At 42.6% G+C, this 16071-nt stretch overlaps 1 protein-coding gene across 1 annotated transcript in view; it reads left to right on the forward strand.

Moving 5' to 3' along the window:
- Window positions 1-15665, forward strand: part of ARTN (artemin) — a 72396-nt gene extending 56731 nt beyond the window's left edge. The window contains exons 3-5 of the mRNA XM_068242517.1: window positions 4217-4281; window positions 5953-6151; window positions 12554-15665. Coding sequence (XP_068098618.1) covers window positions 4217-4281; window positions 5953-6151; window positions 12554-12999 — 710 coding nt within the window. The 3' untranslated portion in view covers window positions 13000-15665. The remainder of the gene's footprint in view (window positions 1-4216; window positions 4282-5952; window positions 6152-12553) is intronic.
- Window positions 15666-16071: the final 406 nt, after the last annotated feature.

Below are 16071 nucleotides of genomic sequence, written 5' to 3' on the forward strand. Positions count from 1 at the left end.
GACAGTAATCTAGGTTGTATATAACTCTACCAAGGGCTGTTGAAATGTTGGTGAATTTATAATTACGTGCTTGCACTCTCAGTGAGAATCTTTTCTTTTAAAATCCAGACGGCATAAACTCATTTAAAAAAACAGTATGAGGCCCCTTTAGGATTCCTGCAGAATAATAAGTGATGTAATAGGTTAAATTTTCTTTGTTAAGCATAGCAGAAAATAGTGGTATATAAATGCATAATCATATTTCAAAAATATTTCGGCAGCTCTCCCTACAGCTGGTTGTGACCCATACATGCATGCATACCTCTGGACACACACACACACACACACACACACACACACACACACACACACACACACACACACACACACACACACACACACACACGTAAGCCAAGCACTAAAGGCTGCAGCTCACATGCCAGCACATTGCCTCTTTGACACATTCATCCAAAGCCACAGCATTCTTCTGCCAAACATTCGCCCTTTTATAAATGGACCCCTGGACCTCACTTCTACCAAACATTGTGGGTGGCACATTAGCCTGAGTTTTCCATTAATGTTTAGTAGTTCTTATCTCTAATCTGAATTTCATGGTGCCAGCTGACAAAACCATGAGCCATCATATTTGGCTCTTAGGGCCCATTCACACTAGGGAATCACCCGCTAATCGCCGAAAGAGCTAGCGAAGCTGTAACCCTATGGCAGTGATTTCACTGCCATGATTGCCGCCGATCGCGGGTGTTTCGTGATAAATGGCAATCGCAAAACGTGTTACCTGCAGCATTTTACCGCGATTATGGAGCAATCGCAATGGGATCGCTCTGAATCGCAAGCGTGTACTTTGATTGTACCGTGCTAATCATGGTAAAATCACCTGCGCAATATTGCGACTCACAAGTGTGAATGGGCCTTCAGGGTAGATTCACACTACAAGAGCTTTTTAAATGTTAGTAATTTAAAAAGCTCTTGCTAATGCAATGCTATGGGGGATTTTTACAAAATCACATCGCTCCAGTGTGAACATACACATAGGATAACATTAACAAGAGCTTTTAAAATCACAAAGTGCTTAGAAAAGCTCTTGTAGTGTGAACTAGGGCTGTGGCGTCGGTCCAAAAATCCACCGACTCCATCCTCAGTTTAGGATTCCACCGACTCTGACTCCTCTAATTTGCATATCACAATCTTGTTGATTGAAAGTATGTAACATGAAATTCGTCTCTTAACTGCCAACGCTTAGGAATTTTAAAAGACAACTGAAGTGAGAAGGATACATAGACTGCCATATTTATTCCCATTAGTCATAGACTAAAACTCGTCCTAGGTAAGAGTACTTAAAAAAGGTACAGACCGGAACAAAGAGCATCCATCAGGCCCTAGGTAATGTAACTGTGGGTACATGTAAGAATGATGTGCAGGTACTCTGCAGGGGAATAAGGAGATTCTTCCTCTATTACACATTCTTCATGCACAATCTGAACATTGATCAGGCCCTAGGCAATGTGACTGTGGGTACATGTAAGAGTGATGTGCAAGTACTCTGCAGGAGAATGAGGCTATTCTTCCTCTATTACACATTCTTCATGCACAATCTGAATTAGGTTTATGGGTGATAGACAACACCTCTGTGTTCAATGTGCACAACATTCTCAGTGGATTCCCTGCAGCTCTGTGGGGAGTGCATATATGTAGAGTATAGTACTACTGTGTAACAAAGTAAACCTGAGACAGATGAAATTAGTTTTATACATACCTGGGGCTTCCTCCAGCCCTCTTCAGGCTAATCAGTTCCTCGCTGTCCTCCTCCGCCACCTGGATCTTCTGCTATGAGTCTAGGTACTTGAGCCAGTCTGGCGTAGTGCGCATGCACACACAGATGCAGAATGCTCCTGGCTGTAGGAGCAACAAGTGGCCGGACTGCGCTGATTGGCTGAATTACCGGGACTCATAGCAGAAGATCCAGATGGTGGAGAAGGACAGCAAGGGACTGATTAGCCTGAAGGGGGCTGGAGGAAGCCCCAGGTATGTATAAAACTTTTTTCATCCGTCTCAGGTACCCTTTAATTCGTAGTCTTCAAACCAAATTTTAACAACATATCCAATTATTTGATTTCATGAGCAAAGAGAGTGCGTACATTTGCATAAACCAGCATCAACGCAGAATTATTTCCATCTCATTGACCATCTCTGTTAGTGACACGGCTACACATCAGGCTTTATTCTTACAGCATAGATGTTATTTAGTATATATAAGAGATTCCTGTGTACACATCATATATACAGTCACAATCAGATATGTATATCTGACTTTAAAAATACAGGGACTGCTTTATTGAAGCAGCTCAAGTAACTAATTTTGATTAGTTTATTTCATTTTTGTGGACTAAGCAGAGCTATTACTGTATATATAAATTATTTATGATGACTATTATCTGAGAAATAGAACATTTTATCATATTTTCTATTTTAATTACAGTTTAAATTCATTAGGAGTCGGAGTCAGTGCATTTTTTTCCCGACTTCGACTCCCAAAATTACTCCGACTCCAACTCCACAGCCCTGGTGTGAACGACCCCTAACACACATAATGCATACAAGGATAACTTAAATGTTGTTAGGTTATAAGCAAGGATTACTCCTTTGACACATAAGTCTAATCTAAGCTACATGTGATCAAGGTCAGGGTTGCCAAATCATCTCTTTAAATACTGACACATCTGCAGGTTTTGGGGCTACTTACACATAATCAGTACCTAAACTGCATCTACCTAGCCACAAGACCTGTATAATTCATATGAGTTGAGTTCAGCTGTAATTTCTCATGTTGTTGCCCTTCTATTGCTTTGGACGATAAGTGCTACTCGCCTTTCACCTTTCTCATTCACCAGCCTTTTTTGACCAGAATAGTCCTGATCGCTTGAAGTTTTTTTTCTCAGCTGCCACTCTCTAAACACCCAAGATACTGTTGGGTGAGAAAATCTTAAAACAGCTCCCGAGCCATAGGTTCCCTATCCCTGATTCTACAGTAATCTCCATTACCTGCATAACGTTCTGCTGTAACCTCCATTACCTGCAAAATGTTCTGCAGTGACCTCCATTACTTGCATAACGTTCTGCAGTTTTCTGAGAGATTACCAGATTGTGGACCTTGGTTTCTTCTAGACTCCCTTTATATATTACTATCAGATCTGCTCTGGCTTTTCCCTAATTCTATTATAAACAGCGTAGGGTAGGCTAATATCAGAGTCCAAATTTAGTTTTATACTTGCTTAACAGGTATTTGTTTTTCTATACATAGAAAAAAAACGCAGAGCCAGAACATGATCTGCAGGTTGCAACACCTTTACTTTACCAAACTCATCACAAACTATTATTACATACTAATTTAGACCAAACACACACTTGAGCTTTGAGAACTGAGCAGCTTAGCTTCTTAAAGATGTCCCTTAAAATTTCTTCCAAGTACTAAACCTTACTGCCAAAAAAATGTGATCCTGATAGAGCACTTTGGTAAAAACTGTAGGTGAAAAAGTGTGTGTGTTTGTGTGATATCTTAAAAAGTCATTTTTAGGAGAAGGATAGATACAGTTGTTTATTTCATTAGTTTATTTTCATCTTTGGTGTCCTTTAAAGGAAACTTGAAGTACGATGGATATGGAGACGTGAGGAGAAACTTCACATGAACCATAACCATGCAGCTGAAATGCAGCACCAGTAATCAAACCACTGATGTTGAAAATAAACATAACAGATAAGGGTGGACAGGAGTACATACTAATACCCTACTGTGCTATATATCCCAAGCCCCATAACAGCAGTATTTTACTGGCATTGGCAATTTAATCTGTCAAAGTCATTGAAGGCTCCACCAATATTAGTGTCCTATTGCATAGTGAAGTGTTGTGCTGTGGGATCTTTATACATTTTTATAATGGACTTTCAATTCAGATCTATTTTAAATGTTAGCAAAATATAAACTAACAACCTCTTTCAAAATGACATTCTACTTTCATTGAGAATTGCTGCAAATATATATTATTGCACTGCAAGATTTGTTTGATTTAATTATATAAAAATAATACTTTTTAGACCATTTCACAAGGTGACAACGGAAATATTGATATACCCACATTAAGTTGCTGTATAGAGCATTTTGTTTTGAAAGTAGTTCTAACACTTTTGATAGCAATAAAAATTGTATTTGTGTTTTTTTCAGACAGGACCAAGCCTTTCATGGGAAGAGGATTCCTGTCTGTGACAACCCTGCCCTGGAGCTGTAAGGTGAGTCTCATGACCACATTATTTAGAGCCTTGTAGCTCTATATAACATCATTAGAAAAGACAATATATGCGTGGGAGTCTGAATCATCCTATTTTCCTGGTCCAGTTATTTCAGAGACAGGTATCAAGTAGGGCAATAAAAGACGTGTTATCTCTGTGAGGTTGAGTGGCTCACCCTCTTCCGTTGCTGCCTACGGGAGGGCAGATGTGGCTCTCACAGTAAGCTTCCCCTACCATTCTATATAAACAGTGGCATGGTGACAGTGAAAGCGAAACTGAAGAGGTGTGGGGCTGCAGCATTGTGGTATCCACACAAGAGTTTCTAATATGCTTTGCAGGGGAATACATTGCCCAGCAAGTTCATGGTGAACCAGAACTCCTATGAGTCTGTAGGGGTCTAAAAGAGACCATCAAGCCTCCTTACTAAAATTCTATGAAAAACAAGTTTGCCTTCTAAGGACCGCAGTGTTAAACTCCACTAAAGACCAGCCCATTTCTCACTAAATAGGCCACTGCAGCTTTAAGGCCTCCCTGCAGGGCCGTACATGTCAGCACGCAAGTGATCCCCACCCCCTTTTCTGCCCACCAACAGAGCTCTCTGTTAAGGGGCAATGATCGCTCCCCCAATGTTTATTTTTTTTTGTTTTATAAATATTTATATGCTTATTTTTTAAATAAATTTTACATTTTTGTTTATATTTTTTTCAAGCCCGCTATCCCTCCCCCCGCCAGCCAATCACTGTGATCAGCTGCCATAGGCATAGGCATCAGCCTATGACAGCCAATCGCAACTGTCCCCCCCAGGGGGACAGCCGTGTCACACGGCTGTCCCCACTAAAGCACTGTACCAAGTAAACAGACGGCGGTTTGGCCGTCTAACAGTCTTCAAATGGCGATCGCCGCTGGGAGACTGATGGCGGGGCGGAGCTCTGTCATTCCAGCGGGGATGCGCACGCCTTGGTGCGCCCGATCCCCTGTAATTCCTACCCCTAGCCATGGAGTGGTCCTGGGGCTGCCGCCGCGTTCACGCCAATTGGCTTGGAGCGGTCGGCAAAAGGGTTAAAACAGAAGGTATTTGCGATTATTCAGGTTGGAGTGAGATCTGAGGTGTCCCACAATGCATCATCGCTTTGTTGCTCCTGACAGCTAAACACACCTCCAGAACCACTGGAATGCAATGATGTGTCAGCTTGTTAATATTACAGAACCAAACTAAACCAACATGCTTACAGACTGATTAGTTGATCCTCATCAGGGATTGTAGGAGAGAACTTGGCTGGCCTGGAATTTGACCTCCCTCTCATTCCTCCCTATGGGAGATAGGATTCAGGAACTGTAGTGATGTACAGACAGAGGGGAGGAGTTCAAGGTGGTGAGGAGGAGTAGAGTGGTCTGTTTGGGAAGGGGAGGAGGTTTTACGATATCTGTGCTGCCTTACTAAATATCATCTTCATCTAGTGCCATGATAGGCAAACTTGGATCACCAGCTGTTAAGGAACTACAAGTCCCACAATGCATTTGCCTTTATGAATCATGACTGTGGCTGTCAGACTCCTGCAATTCATTATGGTTACTTGTAGTTCCTTAACAGCTAGAGAGCCAAGTTTGCCTATCACTGATCTAGTGTACACAATGTGTGGTGTATTTGACTGCTGTCTTTCTCTTTCTTAGGTAACACTGTGCACTCTTCTAGTGTCACTGCTGCTGTCCACCATGGTTACAACTGTGTCTCCATCTCCAATTATTGAGGGCCAGTCCAACACAGAAAAAGAATCTGACAGCGTGGCAATCCCTGACCCCAGGAACACCAAATTTGTAGTTGAGGAGAACATTGATGTGTCGATTAAATCAACGTGGACCTCTACTTATGGTGAGTAGAAAAGATATTTTATATATAGATCAGGCAACAGACCAAAAATATATAAGGTTTTTAATTATATAAAAGGCACATCATTATGGAGTGTTTGGCAAAAATCAAAACTTTCTGAAGTAATCGAAGAAACCAAAAAGTCATAGTATAGGTCAGCTGGAGTCCCTGCTGTTATTTCAACAATTCAATTGCAATCTGGCCTTCAAGATTTGAGTCACAATCACTGCTTTTAGCTGTACCACACATTACATACACAGGTTTTGTTTGTTTAGTTATTCTGCGACTTACAAACGAAACGTTGATACGAATGACCCAAAAATGTGGGAACATGCGGAGGTCCATTATATCATAGTAATAGTTTTTTCTAGTTATTGGTCTTTCATGAATGCATTGGCATCTACATTGCAAGTTTTAGGCTCAATTCACACTATGCCAGACCAGTCAGAGCGGTACCAAATCTGTATTGTATGGACACACTGTACCACTCCAGGGTCCACTGCAAGATCCCCTGCCACCTTGGAACAGAATCTTACCCTTTATCAGTTGACAGCAAATGCAGGTCACTGTCCAAGAAAATCCTACTGTTTGGGTTTGTCTTCAACACATTTGTTCTGCTGCTATGTTCAAAATGCAGGAGCAGGGTCGTAGGAAGAAATTATCCTTAGTTTCATATAACATGACTTTTTAAGGAAAAAACACTAATTTTACTCCAATCCAATGTGGTTCCCTTGAGTCTTTTCTAGCACTTAAATAATTTTCCACTGATTTTTTTATATTTATCATGGGAAAATTTATACTTGTCTTGAGGGTAAATAAATTTACTTCATCCTTTATCTACAAATCCTCACCATAACCCATTTATATTTAATTAACCTTGTTCGCAACCTTTCCAGCCTCATTTTGAGTTTATTTAATGTGAAAGAGTACTAATGCTTTGAATAAAGGCAAATTTGTGAGGCTGTGTACATTGGCTGTACTGCACAGGGCTCTGCACAGACTCTCCCCGTTGCTGTCCAGGCTTCTCTTGTCACATGTGGGGGGGGGAAGCAGCACCATGTAAAAAATTCATCTGTGAGTGGTGGAGATGGGCAGCCCCGTTCACTTGTATGTTGCATGCAGCTCTAATAAAACATTTCCTGCGGCTTTGAATATAATGACCAATGTGAGGGTGGTAAATGCTACCCACCTAATAGCACCAATTTTAATGATGAACCCAGTCCGGATTTACTGGATCAACTATGAGATCCCTGCTGGAAATGAATTAGGAAATCAGTGTCAAACTTGCCTAGGTTAAAAAATTCCATTGCTGTGAGGTACAGTAGAATCTCTTTATAGTAAACGCCAAGGAGGAATGGGGCAAAGTAGTTTACTATATCAGAAATTGTCACACTCAGCTTGACTGATCTTAGCATCTAGACCAGGCATGGGCAAACTTGGCCCTTCAGCTGTTACGGAACTACAAGTCCCACAATGCATTGCAGGAGTCTGACAGCCACAGTCATCACTCATAAAGGCAAATGCATTGTGGGACTTGTAGTTCCGTAACAGCTGGAGGGCCAAGTTTGCCCATGCCTGATCTAGACACAGAGGGATGCAGTTGGAGGGACCATAGGGGGAGGCGCTTTTATTAGGCATGTGGAAAATTAGCCAAAGATGATTGTTTTATTATATTGCAATAGTGCAACAAGGAGTTCAAAATGTAAAGTTCTTTCTTTAAGCTGGGAAGATGTTATTTTTTCCCCTTTCAGTGCCTGCCCTTATAATAAATACCTTAGTCCCCAGGGTAGAAAGTGAATAAATTGCAATATTTTATGGTGGGCATCAGAACAGGGGCTTGGTATCAGTCTCTACAGAGGACCCTTGTTTTTGCGCTCTCTCTAAGGCAGAAATTTAGTTACTGACAGCTGTCCAAAGTGGCTTTTTAATTTCCTGTGAGGAGATTTCCTCCAACGAGATATGTCTTTGGAACATGCAGTGATGAGACATTTCCCCAATGGAGATGCAGACAACAATAAAGAAAAAAAATCAAAGCACCACACTAGCCTCACAAACGAGGCTCACAAAATTCTAGTATGACCAGATCCAACTGAAGAAAAAATAATAAACAAATAAATAAAACAACCCCTTTCATTGTTAAGGTAGAGAAGCTGTATGCTGGTAATGTTGTTATGGAACTTCAAAGCATTTACATACCTAGAAAATGTTGTCCTGCCATCATTGTCTTCTGCCTATGATCTAAAGACCAATTTTATCCTCCTTGTTTAGATGTTCCATGTATGTTTTAGCAATGCAGGCTATATGCTCAAGTATCTCTAAGCATTCAGGTCTATATATGCTAAACATGAACAAGTGCACAGAATTACCGTAAAACTAGAGTAACTGTAGGATACATGCAGGGGTTCACATAGGCACCCAACAGATAAAAAAGAACAAAAAGATCTATTAGCCACACTACCAGACATCATCTTTATTTGTAGCATTTCTGTACTAGTTCTGTACTACTAAAATCTGCCCAGAGAACCCCCCATAAATTCAATTGTTTTTGGCTAGTGCTATATTTGGGCCAATTGTGCAGCACAAATTAAGATTTGTGCTGCTTCTGTTTTCAAAATATTAGCCATTATTTTTTTTTTTTACAAACAATGAGGTCAACCAGCTTCCATACAACAACATACAAACATAAAACCGCTTTGGTTGGTTATTGCCTGTTTGTAATGCAAAAAGCATTTTATCTTTCATAGTTTTTGAGGTATTTAAGTATTTATAAAGGTCAAAAGTTCACCTAGCCCCTCTACAATAGTGCACGGGCTGGGTGAACATTTTACATTTATAAAAACGTAAATATCTCAAAAACTAGAAATGTTAGAACAATGATATTTGCAGAACAAAAAATGCACACATGCAGCACCAACCAACCGTACCAGTTTTATGTCCATAAATTGTTCTAGGGGAGCTGGGAGACATCGTCCATAAAAATTGCTATGATCTTCATAATAAAAACAGCACAAATCTTAATTTTTGCAGCACAAACGGGCACAAATGTAGCACTGACCAAACAATTATTATTTTTTATTTGTGCTGAATGAGGGGGTGGGGCATCTTCACGAAACTCACTTTTCTACCTTCAACATGCACTTCTAGGCTACATTAGGCACTCATGTCTGTCACCAATCCAGTTTCACCTAGAAAGTATTTCAAATCAGTTTACAGAACATGACATCATTTTATCTTACACAGCCCTCCAACAGGCTGATTCTCCACCATTTATTAGATGGATGTTAAAAGAAACCTGAGAGGAAGATACAGACCTCAATAAACAAGTAAGCCTAAAATCCCATTTAACTTTGTGTTATCTGGGTATACTTACATAATGAAAACAAGAGACACTACATTTAGAGCCTATACCTCCAAAAATTGCCATAGACTACAATAGAAACATACAACAAAGACTGTGTATGGTAGGGATAAGATTGTGAGCTCTTCTGAGGGTCACATAGTGAAGTGACAATATACACGATGTAAAAGCACTACAGAAGATGTCAGTATTACATATATAAATACACCATATTATATTCGGCAAATGAAACCTGTGATAGAATTCTGTTCTTGGGTTAGATTGACCCTCTCAATCCATTATGACTATGCAGCTTCATACCAGTACTCCCATCAAAAAATATGGGGTGTTTTCACCAAACTGCGGTTAGCAGAATAACGTGTGTAAAGTGTTACTGCACAATGAGTAGAATACAATACACTACATGCAATGCATTACTTTCTTCTCATTGTGCATAACTATTTACTCACGTTATTCTGTTTACCGCGGATTGGTGAATATTCCCCAGATGAAAGGGGAGATTACTGCAGGCACTGATGTTGCTTGCAGTCAAAGAATATTAGCAAGTCAATTTGCATGAAACCTGATGTTAGCTACTTATATTGATCAGAACAAAAAGTCAAGGTTCCACTGGGGAGATTCTCATTGACTTCTTACCCCTGGGAGTTCCATAAACCTCCATTTCTTTAATATGGACCCTGGGGGTCCTAGGGACATGAAATGTGGAACAGGAGTGAAAACTATTACTTTTCCCTACTAAACAAAAATGCTTTTCTGTATGTCTCAGGGACTGCATTGGTATAATTTCTGGGCCTGAACCACCAGGCATGACACTATTAGGTGGCGGCACAACTGGTGAACAACAACTCCCTGACAGACAGAAGTGGTGTAGTAGCAGTGAAATTCTGAATTATTGAAAGGAACAATGGCCCTGATCCAATTAACTTTTTGTTGCAAGTTTTCTTCCAGGATATCATTTTTCATCTTCTCTAAAATAACTTTTTATCACCTAGCAATTATAAAAGTACTAAAAATTAGGGGGAAAAAGTAATATCAAACTTAATTTAAGTACTTTCTAGCATGAAACTTTAATGAAACCAAGCTTTAAATGGAACCAAGCACCTGTTTCCTAGTTTCTAATAGCTATAGGATCGGTCATGTTGCCCCCTCCCCTTCTAGCTGCCCATTATTTATCCAGGGGATGGCATGAAGACAGTATTTGTGACTCCTGTAAATTCTTGGAAGCACAGTGTACAATCTAACCCCTCCCCCCCCCTTCCCTGCTGATCAAAAGTTTTTTATGTGCTTTCTGCTAATATGTGCAATAAAATAATTACATCAGTCCTTATCTGCCTGAAACTTCTGTGGTTGGGCAGACCTAGGAAGTAGGAGGAAGTAGGCTAATAAAACCCTTTGCTGAACTTTTAAATGTAAAAATATTAGTGAATAGGTCGAATTGAAGGTTTTTTTTGTTTGTTTTTTGTATTAACCTCCTCGGCGTTCTATTGAGATCGCCAGGGAGGCTGCGGGAGGGGTTTTTTTTAATTAAAAAAAAACTATTTCATGCAGCCAACTGAAAGTTGGCTGCATGAAAGCCCACTAGAGGGCGCTCCGGAGGCGTTCTTCCGATCGCCTCCGGCGCCCATAATAAACAAGGAAGGCCGCAATGAGCGGCCTTCCTTGTTTTGCTTAGATCGTCGCCATGGCGACGAGCGGAGTGACGTCATGGACGTCAGCCGACGTCCTGACGTCAGCCGCCTCCGATCCAGCCCTTAGCGCTGGCCGGAACTTTTTGTTCCGGCTGCGCAGGGCTCAGGCGGCTAGGGGGGCCCTCTTTCGCCGCTGCTCGCGGCGAATCGCCGCAGAGCGGCGGCGATCAGGCAGCACACGCGGCTGGCAAAGTGCCGGCTGCGTGTGCTGCACTTTATTTGATAAAAATCGGCCCAGCAGGGCCTGAGCGGCAGCCTCCGGCGGTGATGGACGAGCTGAGCTCGTCCATACCGCTCAGGAGGTTAATGAGCCACATTGTTGGAATGCATATTAACTACTTAAGGACCATGGTGATTGAAATCTACACCCTATTTTGGTTGTCACCTGGCTGTCAAGGCTTAGATTTCAATCACCACTGCAGCGCACGTTCGCCGTTTCCGTTGCTCCCCGACGATCTTGCCGCTGAAACCGTCTCTCGTCGCAGCTCACTGGCTCTGCCTGTCTCTATGACGGCAGAGCCATGTGAGTTGGTCAGAAGCCGATTTCTTTGGCTCCTGGCTGTGTCTATCAATGTAAGCCGCTCCCATATGCTTACATTGATAGACACGGTCAGGAGCCAATGAAAGAGCCTCCTGACCGGCCATCATAGGGACCTCAGAGTGGATGTCAGGAGGATCCCGGCATGCGGCGGTGATGGCGGGTATGGGCGTTGATTCATTGGGATTCCGTCGTTATTGTACCAATGGTGTCTGGTCCTTAAGGGGGCAGAGACCGCTGGTAATTAAAGGAGTCATCAGGGGAAAACCGGTAAAATAAGTGGTACTTACCGGGGGCTTCCTCCAGCTCCAAGCTCCCAGGACGTCCCTCACTGCAGCTCTGCCTGCAGCCGTCTGCCGCAGGTCCGTCACCCGGACCCCGGCGATGACGTCAGAGCAGTCTGCTCCGGCCCACGTGGTGGTGATTGACAGCACCGCTCGCGCAGGCGCAGTACAGAGCGACCTGGAGGCCGCTCTGACGTCATCGCCGGGGACTGGGACGGACCTGCGGCAAACGGCTGCGGGGAGAGCTGCGGTGAGGGACATGCTGGGAGCTTGGGCTGGAGGAAGCCCCCTGTAAGTACCACTTATTTTACCGGTTTTCCCCTGATGACTCCTTTAAGTGATTAAATGTGCTACTGAGATACCCTGCGTGCTAAAAATTGTGCTTGGTTCCCTTTAAAGGTATTTTATTAGTAAGGTTTGAAAATATATCCCTGGAAAAAACTCAAGAGCAAAGTGAATAGGATACGGGACAATATGTTTTTAATAAGGACTGAACTGATGAATGAACACTAATAACATGTTCACATTACCCTTTAGAAAACACGACACTGGAGACTAACACTGAAGATGAATTGCCTGACAACGTCCTGTTTCGTTCCGAACGTTCCTCTGGAGCGTCAGCAGCAGCAAACAAGAATAAAAAGTCTGAAAGGCGTGTGAAAGAGAATGGGCATGGAGAAAAGGGCTGCAGCAAGAAGAGTCTGAGAGTGCAGGCACGGGATCTGGGCTTGGGGTTGGACTCCGATGAATGGATTACTTTTTTTTACTGCAGCGGAACATGTCAACAGTCCCGCATCAACTATGACATTGCGGTTCAGACCCTGCTTAAAAACAAGCGTAGCAATCACAGTGCACTCAGAAAAGTTAGCAGTCATCCATGTTGTCGCCCCACCAGCTTTCAAAGGGTGGCAGTTCTGGACGTTGAGAACAAATGGCGAGTATTGGAAAAATTGTCAGCAGCAAATTGTAGCTGTGTAGGCTGAGGTCAGCAATGAGACCTGAAAGAAAAGTGGTAGAGCACCTTACAGCTCCTGGCACAGACCAAGAAGCATGAAGGCACCAGAGGTCAAGGAGTCTGAGGCCCAGCTGGTGAAGTGATTGCTTGTGCAAAGCATTTCCCTTCCTGGAAAATTACGAGGAGAGAAAAAAAATGGCACATAAAAGGGTCGCTAGCCCTTCAGCGTTTCACCTCAACTGTCTGCAATGTAAAATCTTGGTTAAAAGCCATTGAGGAGCCCTCAATGTCACGTGTCATCTGCAAGTCACACCTCTCACAGAGGCAGAAGATTCTGTAGGTAAAGCGCTACCAACACTGACATTTTACTACAAGCATGAAAGTATCAAAACTTGGTACATTCCTTCACAGTGAAGGGCAAACTGTGTTTTTGACTGGAGATTTTCAGTCAGGCATTGAACACCACCAATGATTATCTTGCTGTGGGTCAAATATAGAAAATGTTCGAAGAAAAACAAAATAAATGACACCAGCAAGTGCTTCAACTTACATATCAAGATTTCCCATGATGTACTGTAATATTATAATAGCCACACATGCAGAAAACTCTCTCATAACTACCGTAAGTAACAGAAACAGACTTTAAGTGTCTTACTCCAAGGAATATAAAACAGTAACAGGCAATGAAAGTGACGATAGTATGCCTTCCTTGTTGATACAGTTAGACAGTGCAGGATTTACCTGTCTCTTGTATACAGAATCTTACAGAGCAGCAAACAGATACAGCGTTCTCCCCAGGCTTTTAGCCGGGTGCTCCACCCAGCTAATTTTGACCGACCCTGTATTTCCCTGTTGCTCCCTACCTGGCTACTTTTTCATGCCATTCAACTGGGAAACATTTCTGGGGAGAACACTGAGATACGTACAAAAGTCACAGCTTACTAAACAAGAGCTAGAAAAGTAACATCCTTTACCAGCACTGTGTTTACACAGGTTCAATGATTTACTGATTAACAACACAGTTTGTAATCAAAGCCAAGAATCCCCAAAACGTTTTGAGTCTATTTAAGATCTTTTCCATATATCACAGACTTTGCCCACAGTGAGGTGTTAACATCACAACTTTCTGATGTCCTTCAAAATTTGTAATATCAGAAAGAACAGCAGTTGTAAAGCAAGATAACCCCATGATATAGCCTAATTATATACTGAGGTCAATGAAAGAACTTTTTTCTTTTATTTCCATCTTTCAGTGTTCACTCTAGCCCTTATTACAGGGCACTGATATTAGTTTACCTTTAAAATATAGATGTATTGTAGAAGCAATCTTACACCCAAAATGGCTGCTGTCTTATACATCAGAGAGCATATGGTTCTGAAACTGCTCATAAGCTGAGTTTGCTTTAGTCTGAAGACTTCTGTACTTGATGGGCTATTATGAGTCTCAAGTCAGGTCTCAGTCAACTCTGTGTTTGGTGTGGAGCTGAGTATGATGAGGTCTTATAGACCTGGATTTACTAACAGTGGAGAGCAGTGGAGAACTTGCAAGCAAGTCTGGACTAAATTACAATTTACAAAATTGTCTGCTGACTACAGCCTGACTGCAGAGAAAACTACATTTAGAGCTTTGGGTTCTTAACCCCTACACTCAGAGAAAAGAATAAATAAACAGACTAGTTCTATGCAGGATTGGGACAGCACATACACATGATTATCTCATATCACAAGTAAGTTCAGGTACCCTTTACATAAAATCATTCTAGGTTTTCTGGATCACAAAGGCGTTCTACTGTTACCAAGGTCACCTTCTGAAACGGCACTGTTATTCAGATGCACTGTATCATGGGAGGTTCAGGTATTCTGATCTGGTGAAGAGGGTGAACATTTACATTCTGAATACAAATTCCAAACTAGGATTTGACACTTTTTTAAGCTAAGAATCTGGAGTTCTAAGAAACAAAACAGTTCAATGGCTTAATTTAATATGTGCAAAATTAATGTTCTATTCTTTGGACTTGTACAGTAATTTTGCAAATTTTAAAAATTAACATTGCGGCATGGTAATGTTTATAAAGTGTAAATCAATTTGATTACAGTAAAACACCAGCTTTATTGCCTGTTCCCGGCAGCAGGACAGGTCCTCTTTACTCCAGCTTATCGCTGTGCAGCAAATCACCTTGCCTCTCCAGTCTCTGCACGTCATGCGACATGCATTGAGGGCCGCATGGTAACTGGCTGCACGGTGCAGCAATAAAGATGGAGTAACCTGTACGGCCCTGGGAACAGGTAATGAATAATGCTTTGCCACCACTCCTACCGTACAAGACCGGGCCTCCACTGCTGCTCTGTGCTCATTATGTACAGGACCGGGCCCTCCGTGATGGGAGTTAGCTGGCAAACAAATCTCTACAGGGTAAGGGGGGCAGCACTCTGTATTTACACTCCTGCATGCAGAGCAAATGTTTCTGACAAAAATCTGACAAGATGCTTGTTTCAGGCGTGTGATTCAGACACTACTGACGAGAAAGATGTGCAGGACTGCCAGGCAACTGATATTGTGTAAAAAGAAATAAATATGGCAGCCTCCATGTATTTCTCTCACCTCAGGTTCCTTTTAATAACATGAATTACAGAATGTATTGCACTGACAAATGTTATATCATTACAAAGCTGGCGTTTCACTTAAAGGGAAGGTTCAGGGATCTCTTAAAAAAAATAAAAATCCCTATCCACTTACCTGGGGCTTCCTCCAGCCCGTGGCAGGCAGGAGGTGCCCTTGCCGCCGCTCCAGAGGCTTCCGGTCGTCTTCGGTGGCCGACCCGACCTAGCCAGGCCGGCTGCCAGGTCGGGCTCTTCTGCGCTCCATGGCCGGGCTCTTCTGCGTCCCACGCGGGCGCGCTGACGTCATCGGACGTCCTCCGGGCTGTACTGCGCAGACGCAGTAGTTCTGCGCCTGCGCAGTACAGCCCGGAGGACGTCCGATGACGTCAGCGCGCCCGCGTGGGACTCAGAAGAGCCCGGCCATGGAGCGCAGAAGAGCCCGACCTGGCAGCCGGCCAGGCCAGGTTGGGTCGGCCACCGAAGACGACCGGAAGCCTCT

Source organism: Hyperolius riggenbachi, chromosome 6 (assembly GCF_040937935.1).
Source record: "Hyperolius riggenbachi isolate aHypRig1 chromosome 6, aHypRig1.pri, whole genome shotgun sequence".
Classification (NCBI taxonomy): domain Eukaryota; kingdom Metazoa; phylum Chordata; class Amphibia; order Anura; family Hyperoliidae; genus Hyperolius; species Hyperolius riggenbachi.